Raw genomic sequence first — 17,281 nt, forward strand, 5'->3', positions numbered from 1 at the left:
TTGATAAACAAACAAGATAATAAATAAATATATAAGGTACGATAAATAAAAAATTTATTTATTTGCAAGCAGAGAAAGAGAGAAGAGAAACACAGAGAATGGGTATGGGCCTACAGCTACTACAAATAAACCCCAGACGCATGTGCCACTTTGTACATCTGGCTAATGTGGGTACTGGGCAATCAAATTTGGGTGCTTGGGTTTCACAGGCAAGCACCTTAACCTCTAAGCCACCTCTCTAGCCCTCCAAAAAGTATTCTATTTGGAGCTACCAATAATAATCTTTCAGCATGAGTAAAAAGCTTCTGACAAGCTGAGTGTGATAAAATGCCTTTAATCCCAGCACTCAGGAGGTAGAGGTAGGATTGCTCTGAGTTCAAGGCCACTGTGAGACCACATAGTGAATTCCAGGTCAGCCTGAGCTAGAGTGAACAAACCCTACCTAGAAAAACAAACAAACAAAAAAGCTTCTGACAATGTGCAACTAGGTAACGAAGTTATTTACTCTTTTGGTTTTTTGAGGTAGGGTCTCATTCTAGCCCAGACTGACCTGGAATTCACTAGTTTCAGACTGGCCTCAAACTCAAAGCAATCCTCCTACCTCTGCCTCCCCAGCACTGGGATTAAAGGTGTACACGCCTGGCTATGTGTGTGTGTGTAAATTAAATATTTTATTTATTAGCGAATGTGAGAGAGGCAGATACATAAAGAGAGAGAAAGGGTGTGTCAGGGCCTTCAGCTGCTGTAAAGGAACTCCAGATGCATGTACCACCTTGTGTTATGTGGTTTATGTGGTCCTGGGGAATTGAGCCTAGATCCTTTGGCTTAGCTGGCAAACGCCTTAACCACTAAGCCATCTCTCCAGCCCATGAAACTACTCTTGTTAAAGATGAACCATAAACATGAATGATAAAAGAAAAGGCAATGATAGAGTTTACAGCAGCATGAAGTTCTGTAACTAAAAATAACTATAGGAAACCCAAATCTTAGGGTTACTGTGACCACATGTAAACATTTGGGGATCTTCTGACATTCCTGATGCCTAACAATTCACTGCAACAATTCCAGAGTCTTACAAATGAAACAAACAAAAGACAAAACAGCAACAACAAGGACCTGAATTGAATCCTTGGCACCACTACCAATACCACATACATACAGAAAATAATTTAAATCAGGACTGGGGATGTCACAGCTTAATTAGAGTGCTTGCCAGAACTAGATAACGGTGGCAAACACCTGCAATACAAGCATTCTGAAGTAGAGAACAGAGAATCAGATGTTCAAGGTCATCCTTGGCTAAGTAGTGTATTTATGGCTACCTTGGGATAGATGAGACATTCTCTCAACAATCAAAGGGCAGTGCCAGGTGTGGTGGTGCACACCTTTAATCCTAGCACTTGGGAGGCAGAAATAAAAAGATTGCCATGAGTTCAAGGCCACCCTGAGACTACAATGAATCCAGGTCAGACTGGGTTAGAGGGAGACCCTACCTGGGGGAAAAAAAATGAGGGGAGGAGCTGGAGAGATGGCTCAAAAATTAAGGCACTTGCCCACAAAGCCTAAGGATCTGGGTTCTACTCCCTAGTACCCACGTAAAGCCAGATGCACAAGGTGGCACATGCATCTGGAGTTTGTCTGCAGACTACATAGTGAATCCCAGGTCAGTCCGGGCTACAGCAAAACCCTACTCAAAAAAAAAAAAAAAAAAAAAGAGCAGTGTGCTTTGGGGCTGGGGATGAAGTTTAGTTGGCAGAGTCCCTTGCCTACTATGCAAAGGGCTCTGTCTGACTCGTTTTTCAGTACCACATAGATCACAGTGGCACATGCCTGTAATCCTAGCACTTGGGAGGTAGAGGCAGAAGGACCTAAAGTTCAAAGCCATTCTTGGACACATTGAGACCCTGGTTCAAATATAAACAAATACAACAATCTCAGTGCTCTCAAAACTTTACAAAACCTATGAAGTCACTGAAATTCTCTAAAATGTTCACTTTCTAAAAACTTTATTCATTCTTCCATTATTTCTACTATTCAATACAAAAGACAAAATGAGAAAACTTAAATATTAATCAATATTAAGCACTACGTACCATCTCTCCAGATTACTGGCATTTCTAAGAAAGTGCATGCTACAGAACAAAACTCTTCATCAAGGACAGAAAGAGGCAGACAGAAGAGAGACAGAAGGAATGGGCCTGCCAGGGCCTGCACATGCTGCAAATAAAGCCCAGATGCACACACCACTTTGTGAACCTGGCTTTATGTGGGTATTGAGGAATCAAAATTGGGTTACTAGCTTTTGCAGGCAAACTCTTAACATTTTTGAATATTTTGTGTTGGCAGTTAAGGTGCTTGCTGGCAAAGCCAAAGTGCTCAGGTTCGATTCCCTCGTACCCATGTAAAGCCAGATATACAAGGTGGTGCGTGTCTGGAGTTTGCAGTGGATAGAGGCCCTGGTGTGCCCATTCTCCCTCTCTCCCTCAGCACCTTTCTCTCAAATAAGTAAAATATTTAGGCAGAAATAAAACAAAAACAAACAAACAAACAAACAAAAACAAAAAAATGGCTCCCAAATTACTGAGCCTTGGGGCTCCTATCTTTTTGCGAAGATTGGTACCTCTGGGGCTGGAGAGATGGTTTAGCACTTAAGGCGCTTGCCTGAAAAGCCAAAGGACCCAGGTTTCATTTCCCAGTACCCACATAAACCACATGCACAAGGTGGTGCATGCATCTGGAGTTCACCTGCGGTGGCTGAAGGCTCTGGCACACCCATTCTCTCTCTCCCTGTCTTATAATAATAATAAAAAAAGATTGGTACCTCTGGACATATTTTCTGCTGCAATTCTGTAACTGGAATGGAAAAATACCACTCTACAGAGTACTAAGTGTAAAGAGTAGGTGATAAATGCTGAGATAGGTTAGGAAGAGAATGACTAGCCCTTACTGACTTCATCAACTACCTCAAAGCTAGTCAGACAGATAGTTAAGGTGGTCAGCAAACTTCATGTTGAGTAGTTACTGTTCAAATCTAGCTTCTTACACCTACAAGTTAACATAAAACTGGGTGTGATGGCCCACATCTTTATTTATTTATTTGAAAGTAACAGAGAGAGAAAGAGGCAGATATATATAGAGAGAATGGGGGCACCAGGGCCTCCAGTCACGGCAATGAACTCCGGATGCATGCAAGCCCCTTGTGCATCTGGCTAATGTGGGTCCTGGGGAATCAAGCCTTGAACGGGGGTCCTTAGGCTTCGCAGGCAAATGCTTAACCGCTAAGCCATCTCTCCAGCCCATGGCCCACATCTTTAATCCTAGCATTCAGAGGGAGGAGGATTGCTGTGAGTTTGAGGCCACTCTGAGACTTTATAATGAATCCCAGGTAAAACTGGGCTACAGGGAGACCCTACCTTAAGAAAACAACGATGTTAACAAAGGAAAGAAGCTCTGCTGGCTTTGGAGTATTATTGAGTAATTCAATAAAAACATTGGCTTTTAGCATTAAGTAAAATTTGCCTAGAGCATATTAAGCACTGCAATGCCCTGGGGAAAACTTGCTGGGCTTACTGGCATACACCTAAAAAATGTTTTTCTCTTTATCTCGTTAGTTACTTGTAATCACAGAAAAAGAGAGGAGAGAGAGAGAGAGAAGATGGGTGCACCAGGGCTTCCAGCCACTGCAAACGAACTCCAGATACAGGGTTACTGGGGAGTCCAACCTATGTCCTTAGGCTTCAGAGGCAGGCACCATCTCTCCAGCTCTGGAAAACACCATGTATTTTTTGTTGGTTTTTGTTTTTGTCTTTTGAGGTAGGGTTTTGCTTTAGCTCAGGCTCACTTGGAATTCACAATGTCGTCTCAGGCTGGCCTCGAACTCATGATGATCCTCCTACCTCTGCCTCCCGAGAGTGCTGGCCTGCACCACCATGCCTGGCTTGGCAAACACCTTTTGACCCCAGCATTCAGGAGGCAGAGGTAGGAGTACCACTAGAGTTTGGAGCTGGCCTAGAGCTACACAGTGAGTTTCAGGTCAGCCTGGGCTGAGGTTAAGACCCTACATTGAAAAAAACCATGGTTTTGTTCTAGCCCAGGCTCACCTGGAATTCACTATGTAGTCTCAGGGTGGCCTAGAACTCATGGCAATCCTCCTACCTCTGCCTCCTGTTGAATACTTATGTATTAGACAAGGTGTTGCTATGTGATCCAAGCTGGCCTCAAATTCTCAATCCTCCTACCTCTGTCTCCTGAGAGCCAGCACACTCAGCTTCCCAAACAACCAAAAACAAAACAAAGTAATAATAATAAAAACTTTCCTAGGAAAAAAAACTGCTATTGTAAATATATATTAGAAAGATTACTCACCTTACAGTGCTGGGATTAAAGGGATGTGCCACCATACCCGCCCAGACAAGAGACTTTTGTTTGTTTTTGAGACAAGGTCTCATGTAACCTCGGCTGCTTTGAACTTCTGACCCTCATGTCTCTACCTCTCAAGTACTGGAATTACAGGTGGATACCACCATATCTGGATACAAAAACTTCAAGTTTAATGTAAAAATAACCTGCATGTCTCTACACACTACATACACATTTACTGAAAAGAAGGCCCCAAATTCTGCCACATGTAACCAACACCAACAAATGAGACACTTACCACTATCAGAGGAATCATCTTTTTTAGAACGCATTTTTCTTTTTCTGCCACGTTTACTTTTCTTGGTTTCTCCTCCATTTTCCCCTTCTACACCATCTGGACCAGCACAATTATCAGCATGTCTTGCCATTGTATTCTGTCAAAAGGAGTAAACTTTGTCTCATACTATAATAAATGCTAAGATGAGATAGGAAGGTCTCACTATTTTACTGCAATACAATCAAATTTTGAAGAATCCAGAGTAAGCCTGAAAGTTCTACTGTTAAGTGTATCTTGGATATGTCCCTCCCCTATTTAGGAGAAATGGATCTCAATCTGGAACAGAGTCAGAAAGACAAAGAGAAAAAAAGAAAGAGAAGACAACAGCGCTGTTAAGAAAATAAGGTTAGATCCTCAGAAAGGAAGATTAGTGGCCTGCAGTCAGGAACAGGGAAACATCAGAATAGCTCCTGGTCAGTGCTGAGTTGGCTAATGCAACAGATAAAAACCAAGATACACTGGTTAGCTAGGATGTAGGTTTCAATTTAAACACCATCAGACTACTCAAAAATATGATGGTCCCGGTCAGTAGAAGGGTTCACACATGGACAGAAAAGCTCAGTATGAGTATGACTAGCCCCTTTTAAATGGTAAGTATCTCTACATTTATTATCTCAATGGCAAAAATTGATTATTGTGCAAATACCAAACATGGGACAATAAGAACCACAATAGGGAACTGAAGTGACCCTTACCCGACGTGTAAATGTTTTCCCACACTTAGAACAGACAAAGGCTGCTGGGACAAAGTTGGGGTCGTGGTAGCGCTTGAAGTGCATATCAAGGAGCTGTTTCTGACGAAAAGTCTTGTCGCAGTGACTACAGGCATAAGGCTTCTCCCCGGTGTGAGTGCGCTTGTGCATGATCATGTGCCTCTCCTGAAACAAAGCCACATAGTAGAAAGATCTCAGGGTCTGGTCACAGGTCTTCCACCCAACTGTGGTACATGCAGACCATAGGCCTTTCACTCCAAGGGGAGGACTCAATTATTTAAAGATAGAGTCTCTTTACAGGGGCACAAAAATGCTTCCCCTAAGTTCTAACAGAGAAAATGGCTCACTCCTAATGGGCATTCCCCCCCCCCCCCCCCCCGTTACCACAGGGTCAGATTCTTTAAGTTTTTTGAGGTAGGGTCTCACTCTAACCCAGGCTGATCTGGAATTCTCTGTAGTCCCAGGCTGGTTTTGAATTCAAAGCCATGCAATCCTACCACCTCTGTCTCCCAAGTGCTGGGATTTTGGGCATGTGTCATCAATGCCCAACTATAGTACCCAATTCTTTACCTACCCAGTCTTGGACTTAATATCCAGCCCCCTCCACAAGGTCTCATGTAGCCAAGGTTGGCCTCAAAAATAAATATGTAGCCAAGGATATTCTTGAGCTTCTGATCCTCATACCTCTACCTTCCAAGAACTGGGATACAGGTATGTACCACCATGCCTAACGGGTTTATATATGTTTAGTGAACTTAATTTATCCCCATCTTCTACAGTTTGTTTGTATGTCTGTCTGTCTGTTTTTTTTTTTAACCTGCACAGTTTTAATAATAATTTCTTTAAAAAAATTTTTTTTCACAATTTTTATTAACATTTTCCATGATTATAAAAAATATCCATTGGTAATACCCACCCCCCCGGTCTGTCTGTCTTTTGAGGCAGGCCTTACTCTAGCCCAGGCTAACCTAGAATTCACTTTGTAGTCTAGGCTGGCCTGGAACTTATGGTGATCCTCCTACCTCAACTTCCTGAGTGCTGGGATTAAAGGTGTACATAACCACACCTGGCTTCATTCATTTATGTGTATAAAATTTATTTATTTATTTTTTGAGGTAGGGTCTCACTCTAGCCCAGGCTGACCTAGAACTCACTATGAAGTCTCAGGGTGGCCTCGAATTTGGTGATACTCCTACCTCTGCCTCCCAAGTGCTGGGATTAAAGGTGTGTATTACCACACCTTGCCTGGCTTTCCATATTTTAAAAATAAATTTGTGTGTGTGTGGGGGGGGGGTGTACAGCCAAGGTCAGAGGATAACTTCAAGGTGTCTGTGGTGGTTTGATTCAGGTGTCCCCCATAAACTTAGGTGTTGTGAATGCTAGCTCCCCAGCTGATGGATATTTGGGAATTAATGCCTCCTGGAGGGAGTGTATTGTTGGGGGCGGGCTTATGGGCTTTATAGCCAGTTTCCCCTTGCCAGTGTTTGGCATACCCTCCTGTTGCTGTGGTCCATCTTATGTTGGCCAGGGGGTGATGTCCACCCTCTGCTCATGCCATCGTTTTCCCCTGCCATCGTGAAGCTTCCCCTCGAGCCTGTAAGCCAAAATAAACCTCTTTTTCCCAGAAGCTACTCTTGGTTGGGTGATTTCTACCAACAATGCAAACCGGACTGCAACAGTGTCCATACTCCATCTTTGAGAGAATCTCTAGATGCTGTTAACAAACTGCCAGGATGCAAATGAAGGTCACAGTAGCTGGCCTGCAAGCTTCAGATTCTCCTGGCTCTGCCTCCCATTGTTGCGAGATGCTTTGGAATTGCAGATACATGTGCCACTTTACATCCAGCCTTATGCAGATGCTAGGGAATTGAACATGGATCTGCAGGTTTTGCAAACAAGTACCTTTAACTTGAGCATTTCCTTGCCTCCTTCCAATACAGATTAAAAAATATATATTTTATTTTTATTTACTTATTAGAAAGAGAGAAAGAGGAAGAGAAAGAGAATGAGCACAGCAGGGGCTCTAGTCACTGCAAATGAACTCCAGATGCATGCACCACTTTGTGCATCTGGCTTATGTAGGTCCTGGAGAAGTGAACCTGGGTCCTTTGGCTTAGCAGGCAAATTCCTTAGTAGCTAAGCCATCTCTCCAGTTCCCAGTATAGTTCTGAGGAATAAAAGCTGGTAGTCTGGGCTGGAGAGATTGCTCAATTGTAAGCACTTGCCTACAAGGACTAAGGACCCAGGTTTGATTCCCCAGCATCCACAAGCCAGTTGCACAAGCTGGCTGGCATATGTATCTGGGGTTCATTTGCAGTGGATGGATGACCTGGAGTGCCCATTCTCTTTCACTCTCTCTGTCTCAAATAAATAAATAAATAAAATATTTTTAATTGGGACTGGAAGGATGACATAGCAGTTAAGGCGCTTGCCTGCAAAGCCAAAGGACCCAGGCTTGATTCCCCAGGACCCACATTAGCCAGATGCACAAAGGGGTGCATGTATCTGGAGTTCGTTTGCAGTGGCTGGAGGCCCTGGCATGCCCATTCTCAGTCTGTCCTTTCTCTGTCAAATAAATAAATAAAAATAAAATATTTTAAAAAACCTACTAAGTCTGCCTTAGAAATGACAAGATGTGATTGAAAATTATTTCAGCCGGAACTCCATAAACAAGTGACAAGAATTATAAACTTTGATTTTGGCAATGTTCCTCATACCAGTTTGAACTTTCACAGAAGTATCTACCATATTAGGTATCCAAAAGCGGTTCCTATCTGACATGGATGAGGAATAAATGGCTTTCTAACTAGAAGAGTACCTACCTGTCTACAAGCATAATCACACTGGTCACACTTAAAGCGCTTCTCATTCTTGTGTGATTTCTGATGCTGGATGAGAGCATAGCGCTCATGAAATACAGCATCGCAGTAGCGGCATTTCTTGCCTTGCTCAATATAGGAATGCTGCTTTCGCAAGTGGACACCTAAAAATCAAAATATAAAAACCAAGTTGAACTTCTGAAAACACAAACAAGCATTTCAGCACATAGGTAGTAGATGGGAGCCTAAATAAGGAGAATGACAATGGACATAAAAGTAAACTGAAGAAGTGATGAGAAATCTAGGAGGTGAAATCCATAGTAGTTACTGACTAAATGTGGGATGAGGAAGAGTAATTAGAGATAATCTACAGGATTTTGGCTTTAAAAACAAAATGTTGCAGGACCAATTACTGAGATAAGAGATAATAAGAAAGGGCCAAGACCAAAATGTATGTATTTGTTTGGGTAGGGAGAAGTGGGTCACTATAGATCTTCAGTTTCAACAGATTGAATGTGAAATGTCAGTGACATCAAAATAGGGAAGAGGGCAGCAAGAAATAGATGTTATAAAACATCTACATAAAGTGTAATGCAAAGGAAACATACATAAAGGAAAAACTGCAGTAAGAACATAAATTTAGGAGCTATTAGGACTTAGTGAGACCATGGGAGCTGATGGGACCACTAAGGCAAAAAGTAAAAAAGGAGTATGAATGAGGCTTAAATCTAACAGTCAAGGACGGTGGTACACACCTTTAATCCTAGCACTTGGATGGCAGAGGTAAGAGGATTGTTGCGAGTTTGAGGCTACCCTGAAGAGTACATAGTGAATTCTAGGTCAGCCTGGGCTAGAGTCAGACCCTACCACAACCCCCCTCCCCAAATCGGGGTTAAATAAAGGTTTAGGAGGCAGGGCTGAAGAGATAGATCAGTGGTTAAAGAAACTTACTTGCAAAGCCTGCTGCTTGGGTTCAACTCCCCAGCCACCCATGTAAAGCCACTAAATGGGCATCTGATTAGAGTGGCAAGAGATTCTGGCATATGCATGCAAGCATACACACACATCAAAAGATTTGTGGGACAAATGAATGAACAGATGAGTGAATTCATTAAAGAGAATGGATGCAACCTGAACAAGAAATGGCTTTTCTACTCAGGGGCACGAGGGTCAGTTGTGAATTCAATGATGCTCAAAGTTGGCTTCAATCAAGATTGTATCATTAAAACAAAACAAAACAAAACAAAACAAAAAAATCACAAGCAAAAACAGCCAGAAAACAGCACACATACAACAAAGGGCCAATTCTAGGGACTGGAAATGAGGGAACATAAGGCTAACACTAATGATAGAGTGCTGGTCTAGTAGGTGCAAGGCCCTGGAATCAATCAATCCCAGAACTGTAGGGTTAACAGGGAGAAAAGAAAATGTAAGCCTCTACATTTCTTTTTTCTTTTTCTTGGTTTTTTTTGGAGGTAGGGTCTCACTCTGGTCCAGGCTGACTTGCAATTCACTATGTAGTCTCAGGGTGGCCTCAAACACACCTCCTACCTCTGCCTCCCAGAGTGCTAGGACTAAAGGTGCACGCCACCACACCCAGATCCTTTTTTTGTTTTTCAAGGTAGGGTCTCACTCTAGCCCCGGCTGCCCTGGAATTCAACATGTAGTCTCAGGGTGGCCTCAAACTTACAGGGGTCCTCCTATCTTTGGCCTTCTGAGTGCTGGGATTAAAGGCATGCAATACCATGCCTAGCTACCTTCTCCATTTCTTTTGGTTTAGGGAAGTAACTGTTATTTGATAACTGACAGGCAATTAAGGGGCTCGCTAAGAATTTGCTGTTAGGACCAGCACATGGCTTTAATCTCAGCACTCAAGAGGCAGAGGTAGGAGGATGGCTGTGAGTTTGAGGCCAGCTGAGGCCAGAGTGAGACCTTACCTTGGAAAAAAGACAAAAAAACAAAAAAAAGTTTGTTTATGCTTGTTAATATTGATTTTGCTATGCAGTCTACAAAATATAGCAGTATAAAACATTCAAGGTGAGCTGAGCATGGTGGCACATACCTTTGATCCCAGCACTTGGGAGGCAAAGGTAAGAGGATCACCATGGGTTTAAGCCACCCTGAGACTACATAGTGAATTCCCAGTCAGCCTGAGCTAGAGTGAGACCCTAATTTGAAAACCCAAAAATAAATAAATAGTTCAAGGTGTTAACTTCTATCATGTAAGTAACTTTAAAAAATTGAATAATCTAGAAAGTGACTTAATGGCTCACACACATTTCCCATAAGATAATATTGGTTTAGACTTTTTCTCCATTACAATGTGCGCGCGCGCGCACGCACACACACACACACACACACACACACACCTTTCATTAATCTGAGAATAGCAAAGTATAATGAACATGGACTTTACGTGAAGCCTGGAATACTCTACTTGGATGTAACTCAGCAGCAGAGGGCTTGCCTAGCATTTATTAATGTTTTGGGCTCATTCTCCAATATCATGGGGGAGGGGGAGAGATGATACAGCTAACTATTTTATTTTATTTTTTAAAATTCTTTGAGGTAGGGTCTCACTCTATCCCAGGTGACTTGAAATTTACTCTGTAGTCCCAGGCTGGAATTAAAGGTATGGGCCACCATACCCAGCTTCTCTCTTTTCTTATGCGCTATGCAGTGCATCTGGCTTTACATGGGCACTGCGGAATCAAATTTGAGCCACAGGCTTTGCAAGCAAGTGTCTTTAACTGTGCTATCTTTCCAGCCCATTCTTTAATTCTTTTTAAACACGAAAGACAAAGAAATCCTAAATAATTATTTAATATTGGTCATGCAAAAATTTCTCAAGATTCTCTTTATCAACTCTAGCTTACTATGCACAGGAATGGTTACCACAAGACCACTAATACCATAATTACTAATACTATACTGTTACCTTCCTATCTGGTGAATGAAACATACTATTTTCTCCCATTACAATATACTCTTGTAACTTGAACACACACAAAAAAAGAAAATATGGGGAAAATAGTAGCTAACCAATGGCTTTGACTTAGTGGCAGGCCATTCACATATATTAAAACTTAAAGAGTTAGAAAGTTTTCTTTTTTTGAGGTAGGGTCTCATCCTAGTCCAGGCTGACCTGGAATTTACTATGTAGTCTCAGGGTGGCTTCGAACCTATGGTGATCCTCCTACCTCTTCCTCCTGAGCGCTGGGATTAAAGGCTATAGTAGAATTTTTATTGTCTTATGAAAATGCTTCAATATTATATTATAGCCATTGAGGGGCAATAATGACCTCAGTTGTTCTTAAGACTCATAAAATGGCATCACTGTTACTGTAATCTGTTTCTAAATTTCTGCAGAACACATTCAGATAAGATTAACTGCATGGCTCTTTTTTTTTTTTTTTTTGCTTTTAGTGAATCTACTTACCCAAATCACTTTTTCGGGCTATGACAGTGTCACAATGGGGACAGTGGAATTTGGCCACATTTTCGGTGTGCTTCTGTAAAATGTGCATCTTCATAGTACCACTCTGGGTAAACCGAGCATGACAAATATAACATTCATAAGGCTTTTCCCCTTAAAAGGAAATACAGAATGAACAAATTAAATGAATAAGACCATTACTTAGTTGCCATGTAATGGAGGTGGCAGATATATGTTAGGTGTAAGGGCTGGAGAGATGGCTTAGCTAAGATGCTTGCTGGCAAAGCCAAAAGAGTCAGGTTTGATTCCCCAGTACCCACATAAAGCCATATGCAGAAGGTGGTGAATGTGTCCAGAGCTCGTTTGCCCTAGCATGCCCATACTATCTTTTTTTTGTTTTGTTTTTATTTTTTTCAAGGTAGGGTCTCATTAACTATGTAGTCTCAGGGTAGCCTTGAACTCTTGGCAATCCTCCTAACCCTGCCTCCCGAGTGCTGGGATTAAAGGTGTGCGCCACCATGCCTGGCATGCCCATACTATCTATCTGTCTCTTTCTCTCTAATAAATCAATCAATCCTTGGGAAGCAGAGGTAGGAGGATCGTTGAGAGTTCAAGGCCACCCTGAGACTACATAATGAATTCCAGGTCACCCTGAGCTGTGAAACCCTACCTCAAATGCCCCTCCCCCAAAAAATCTATTTTGAAGAATCTAAGGTTTTAACTTGGGAAGGTTGGAGCTCAGAACAAGTGCTCCGCTCATGCCTCTTCAGAATGGAACAAATCCTATACCTCTGCTCTGCTTAGCTCTCTATTTATTATTTATATTAGAAGGAAAGTATGGCAAGGCATACCTTTCGGGGGGACTAGAGAACTTACAAATCCCCTACTCCTCTCTGTGAGGTGACAGGGTCTTGCCATGCATTACAGGCTGGTCTGGAACTCAATCTTTTTACCTCAGCCCTAAGTGCTAGGATTCTAGGCATATGTCACAACATTCAATGTCAGTTTTTCCTTTTGAAAAAGAAACTACTTGGGAAAACTAAGTATTAAATACACTACAATTTTTTTAAGGCACGGTCTCACTCTAGCCCAGGCTGGCCTTGAACTCAGTGACTCTCCTATGATAGCTTCCCGAGTACTAAGATTAAAGGAATGTAGCACCACACCCAGCTACTAATTTTTAAAAATCAAACTCTAGATTTCAATTTCACTTGATTTACACTATTTCTATATTGTAAAAAGACTCAAGTTGAATGATATACTCTCGAATGTATGTTCAAAATACCAAGTTCAGAGGATATGCCAGAGCCTTTGTTAACAATTTTCCATTCAGGTAAGCAATGGTTGTATATGGTAGTTTATTGGGTACCAACAGGACCCACTGAAAAGCAGCTCATTAGTACCAGGAAGGGAAAAGTCCTACCTGAATGAGTTCTCATATGCCTTTTCAGTTTATATGTGTCCCTGCTGGCGTAACTGCACAAACTGCATTGGAACGGACGTTCTCCAGTATGAGAGCGAATGTGACGTTTTAATTTGCTGACCTGAAACATGAAAGCAACCAAATTTCTTATTTTTTTGTTAACACAGACTTTAACAGCACTATAGATTATGCACAAAAGCTTAGTTTTGGAGCACTGAACTTAGAAAAGGAGAAAAGATAGTATTTCTTCATTACTTGTAGCTTTTGTCCCTCAAAGTCATATAATTCAAGGAAAGGAGGTAAATGGATAGTGACATGTATGAATAAATATTATCAAACTAGGACTGTAGAGAGAGCTTAGGGTCAAGGCGTTTGCCTGCAAAGCCTAACAACTCAGGTTCTACATACAGCCCAGATGCATAAAGTAGTGAGTGCATGCATCTGAAGTTTGTAGTGGCCAGAAGCCCTGGCAAACCTATTCTCTGTCTCTTCTCTCTCTGTAAGCAAGTAATTTTTTTTTAAAGTTTCTGGGCTAAAGAGATGGCTTAGCAGTTAAGGTGTTTGCCTGTGAAGCCTAAAGGACTCAGGTTTGATTCCCCAGTACCCACGAAAGACAGAAGCACAAGGTGGCACATGTGTCTGGAGTTACTGTGCAGTGTGGCTGGAGACCCTAGCATGGGCCATTCTATCTCTCTCTTCCCCACCTGTGAAATAAATTAATTATCATTAATAAGATGGGTGGTTAAGGCACATGAGAGTGTATCTTTACTTTTCTTTCTCTATAAATACAGGTATGTATGTATGTATGTATGTATGTATGTATGTATGTATGTGTATATATATATGTATGTATGTACGTACGTACGTATGTATGTGTGCATAAATACATATACGTATTGCGTATTTGGTGGTGCTGGGGATTGAGCCCAGGATTTGTATGAGCTAAGCAAGTACTCGCTATTAATAAGTTACATTTCCAGTCCTTCCCATAATTTGTTTTAAAATATTTTTATTTATTTATTGGAGAAATAGGCAGGAAGGGGAGGAGGAAGAGGTAAAGAGAGAGAGAGAAGGACAGAAAGCGAGAGAATGGGGGCACCAGGGCCTCCAGCCTCTGCAAACAAACTCCAGATGTGTGCCCCTTCTTGTGCATCTGGCTTATGTGGGTCCTGGGGAAATGAACCTGGGTCCTCTGGCTTTGGAGGCAAGTGCCTTAACCATTAAGTCATTTCTCTAGCCTTTTTTTTTGAGGTGGGGTCTCATTCTAGTACAGGGTGACCCGGAATTGACTATGTAGTGTCAGGCTGGCCTCAAACTCATGACTATCCTCCTCCCACTTCTGCCTCCCAAATGCTGGGATTAAGGGCATGCTACATCATATCTGACTCTTCTCTTCAATTCTTTCTTTTTTTGTGTGTGTGGGGTTCGGGGTAGGGTCTCACTCTAGCCCAGGCTGACCTGGAATTCACTATGTAGTCTCAGGGTGGCCTCCAACTCTCAGTGATCCTCCTACCTCTGCCTCCTGAGTGCTGGGATTAAAGGCATGTATCACCATGCCTGGCTGCCTTCCCTTCATCAAGTGCTGTGATTAAAGGTACACGCCATCACGCCTGGCTTTAAAAAAAAAATTATTTCCTATTTGAACGTGTGTGTGCATATGCACACATGTGTGTTAGGGCCTCTTGCCATTGTTACATATGAACAGCAGATGCTTACAACATTAAAAAAAAATTGCTGGGTGTGGTGGCTCACACCTTTAATCCCAGCACTCAGGAAGCAGAGGTAGGAGGATCGCCATGAGTCCCTGGCCACCCTAAGACTACATAGTGAATTCCAGGTCAGCCTGGGCTAGAGGGAGACCCTGCCTTGAAAAACAAAACAAAACAGGGCTGGAGAGATGGCTTAGCGGTTAAGTGCTTGCCTGTGAAGCCTAAGGACCCCGGTTTGAGGCTCGGTTCCCCAGGTCCCACGTTAGCCAGATGCACAAGGGGGCGCACGCGTCTGGAGTTCGTTTGCAGAGGCTGGAAGCCCTGGCGCGCCCATTCTCTCTCTCTCCCTCTATCTGTCTTTCTCTCTGTGTCTGTCACTCTCAAATAAATAAATAAATAATTTGAAAAACAAACAAACAAACAAAAACAAAACAAAACAAAATGTATTTGCTTCTGTGTGGTGTATGCATCTTTGCAGCTACCCACTAGCCTGTGGTGATACTTGTGGTGATGAGGGTGCTCTTTTGCCTGATCTTGTCTTTAAGCTGGAGAGGCTCTTTTTGTGTGTGTGTGTTTCTTTTCTAAAATACTATTTCTGGAGCTTGCAGAGTTCCTTTGATTCATGGGTCTTTGCTCCCCTGTAGGGCAGGGGTAAAAGGTTCACAGGGTGACATCTGGCTGTTTTACATGAGATTTGGAGAATTTTTATATGTATTTGCTTGTTAATTAATTAATTCTTTTTTTTTTCACGAAAGGGTGTCACTCTAGCCCAGGCTGGCCTGGAATTCATATGTAATCTCGGGGTAGCCTTGAATGCACGGCAATCCTCCCACCTCTGCCTCCCAAGTGCTGGGATTAAAAGTGTGAATCACTATACCAGGTATGGAGAATATTAAAAAATAAAAAGAAAACTGAGTTGGGCACGGTGGCACATGCCTTTAATCTCAGAACTCAGTACACAAAGGTAGGAGGTTTGCTGTTAGCTCAAGGCCACCTGGACTACAGCCACACTGTACCTTGAAACACCAAAAACAAACAAACCCACCCAAGAAACTTCTTTTTTTTGGGGGGGAGGGGGGCTCTTGCCTCTGCAAATACCACTTTGTACAGCTGGCTGCACATGAGTCCTGAGGAATTTAACCCAGTGCCATCAAGCTTTGCAAGCAAGCACCATTAACTTCAGAACCATCTCTCCAAGCCCCAGATCTGAAGATTTACACTAAGGTAGCCTCAGTCCCCCATGCTTGTGCAGGAAGCATAACATCTTCCCAGCCTGTACTGTATTTTACTTATTTTTTGAGACAGCCTCACTCTGTAATCTATTCCTTGAACTCCACAACCCAGGGTGGCCATAAATTTGCATTGTTCTGCCTGCCTCTGTGGATATCAATCTAATTGGCAACAGAGTATTCTCTGCAAAAGCAAACCTGAGGATACAGAAGGCTATGCATCTTGGATGATGCTTCTTAAAGACAAAAAACTCACAGCTTCTCCCAAGATTTCCTGATAAACAACTCATAATCTGTCTTATGCTCAGACTTCTCATAGTTTTGACTGCCTTTAATTGAATAAAAGCTGTGAGTATAGGGCTAGAGAGATGGTTTAGCTGTGAAAGTGCTTGCCTGCAAAGTCTGAGGACCCAGGTTCCATTCCCTAGTCCCTATGTAAACCAGATGCACAAAATGGTACATGCATCTAGAGTTCATTTGCAGTGGTTGGAGGCCCTGGTGTGCCCATTCTCTCTCTCAAATAAGAAAATAAAGTATTTGAAAAAATAAGGCTGGAGAGATGGCTTAGCTGTTGAGGTGCCTGCCTGTAAAGCCTAAGGCCCAAGGTTCGGTTCTCCAGTACCCACACATAAGCCAGATTCACAAGGTGGCAAATGTGTCTGGAGTTCATGTGCAGTGGCTAGAGGCCATGGTATGCCCATTCTCTCTCTCTCTATCTCAAATAAATAAATAACTAAATAAAAATATTGTTTAAAATGAAAGACTTGGAGGTGCACATCTGTAATCTGAGCACTTGGGAGGCAGAGGTAAAAGGATCTCTGAGAGTTTGAGGCCAAATAATGAATTCCAGGACAGCTTAAGCTAGAGTGAGAACCTACCTCAAAACAAAACAAAATTTAAAGAGGAAGAAATAATAAATAAATAAAAGCTGTAAGTACAGTTTGGGGAGCACCTGAGTGCATATTTTGTGTGTTATGTGTTCATTTCATGTTTATGTCTGGATGGTGCAAACAAGTGAAACTCGAACAGGGACATTGTAACTGTAGGAAATGCAAAAAACCAAGGAGACTGAGGAAAAAGAATAGGGGGAGCTCCATTTTTTTCCCCCAGTGGAACTGGAAACATAAATGGGGAATTTCTGCCTGTCCTTGGGACTGATTCAGTCAGATATCATGGAGGAATAATTTTCCAGAGCGTGAAGAATATTACTAAGGTTCTTTATAAAAATTCTCAGAGAGCTGGGCGTGGTGGCACAC

General features: G+C 42.3%; 1 protein-coding gene across 3 annotated transcripts in view; it reads right to left on the reverse strand.

Moving 5' to 3' along the window:
• The window catches only part of Ctcf (CCCTC-binding factor), a 112,913-nt gene that overhangs the window by 12,312 nt on the left and 83,320 nt on the right, over positions 1–17,281 (reverse strand). For all 3 annotated transcript variants that reach the window (XM_004661689.2, XM_045152190.1, XM_045152191.1), the window contains 5 exons: positions 13,088–13,208; positions 11,668–11,817; positions 8,232–8,392; positions 5,392–5,574; positions 4,658–4,793 (listed from right to left, as the gene is read on the reverse strand). In XM_004661689.2, coding sequence (XP_004661746.1) covers positions 4,658–4,793; positions 5,392–5,574; positions 8,232–8,392; positions 11,668–11,817; positions 13,088–13,208 — 751 coding nt within the window. The remainder of the gene's footprint in view (positions 1–4,657; positions 4,794–5,391; positions 5,575–8,231; positions 8,393–11,667; positions 11,818–13,087; positions 13,209–17,281) is intronic.

The sequence above is a fragment of the Jaculus jaculus genome, chromosome 1, assembly GCF_020740685.1.
Source record: "Jaculus jaculus isolate mJacJac1 chromosome 1, mJacJac1.mat.Y.cur, whole genome shotgun sequence".
NCBI classification, from domain to species: Eukaryota; Metazoa; Chordata; class Mammalia; order Rodentia; family Dipodidae; genus Jaculus; species Jaculus jaculus.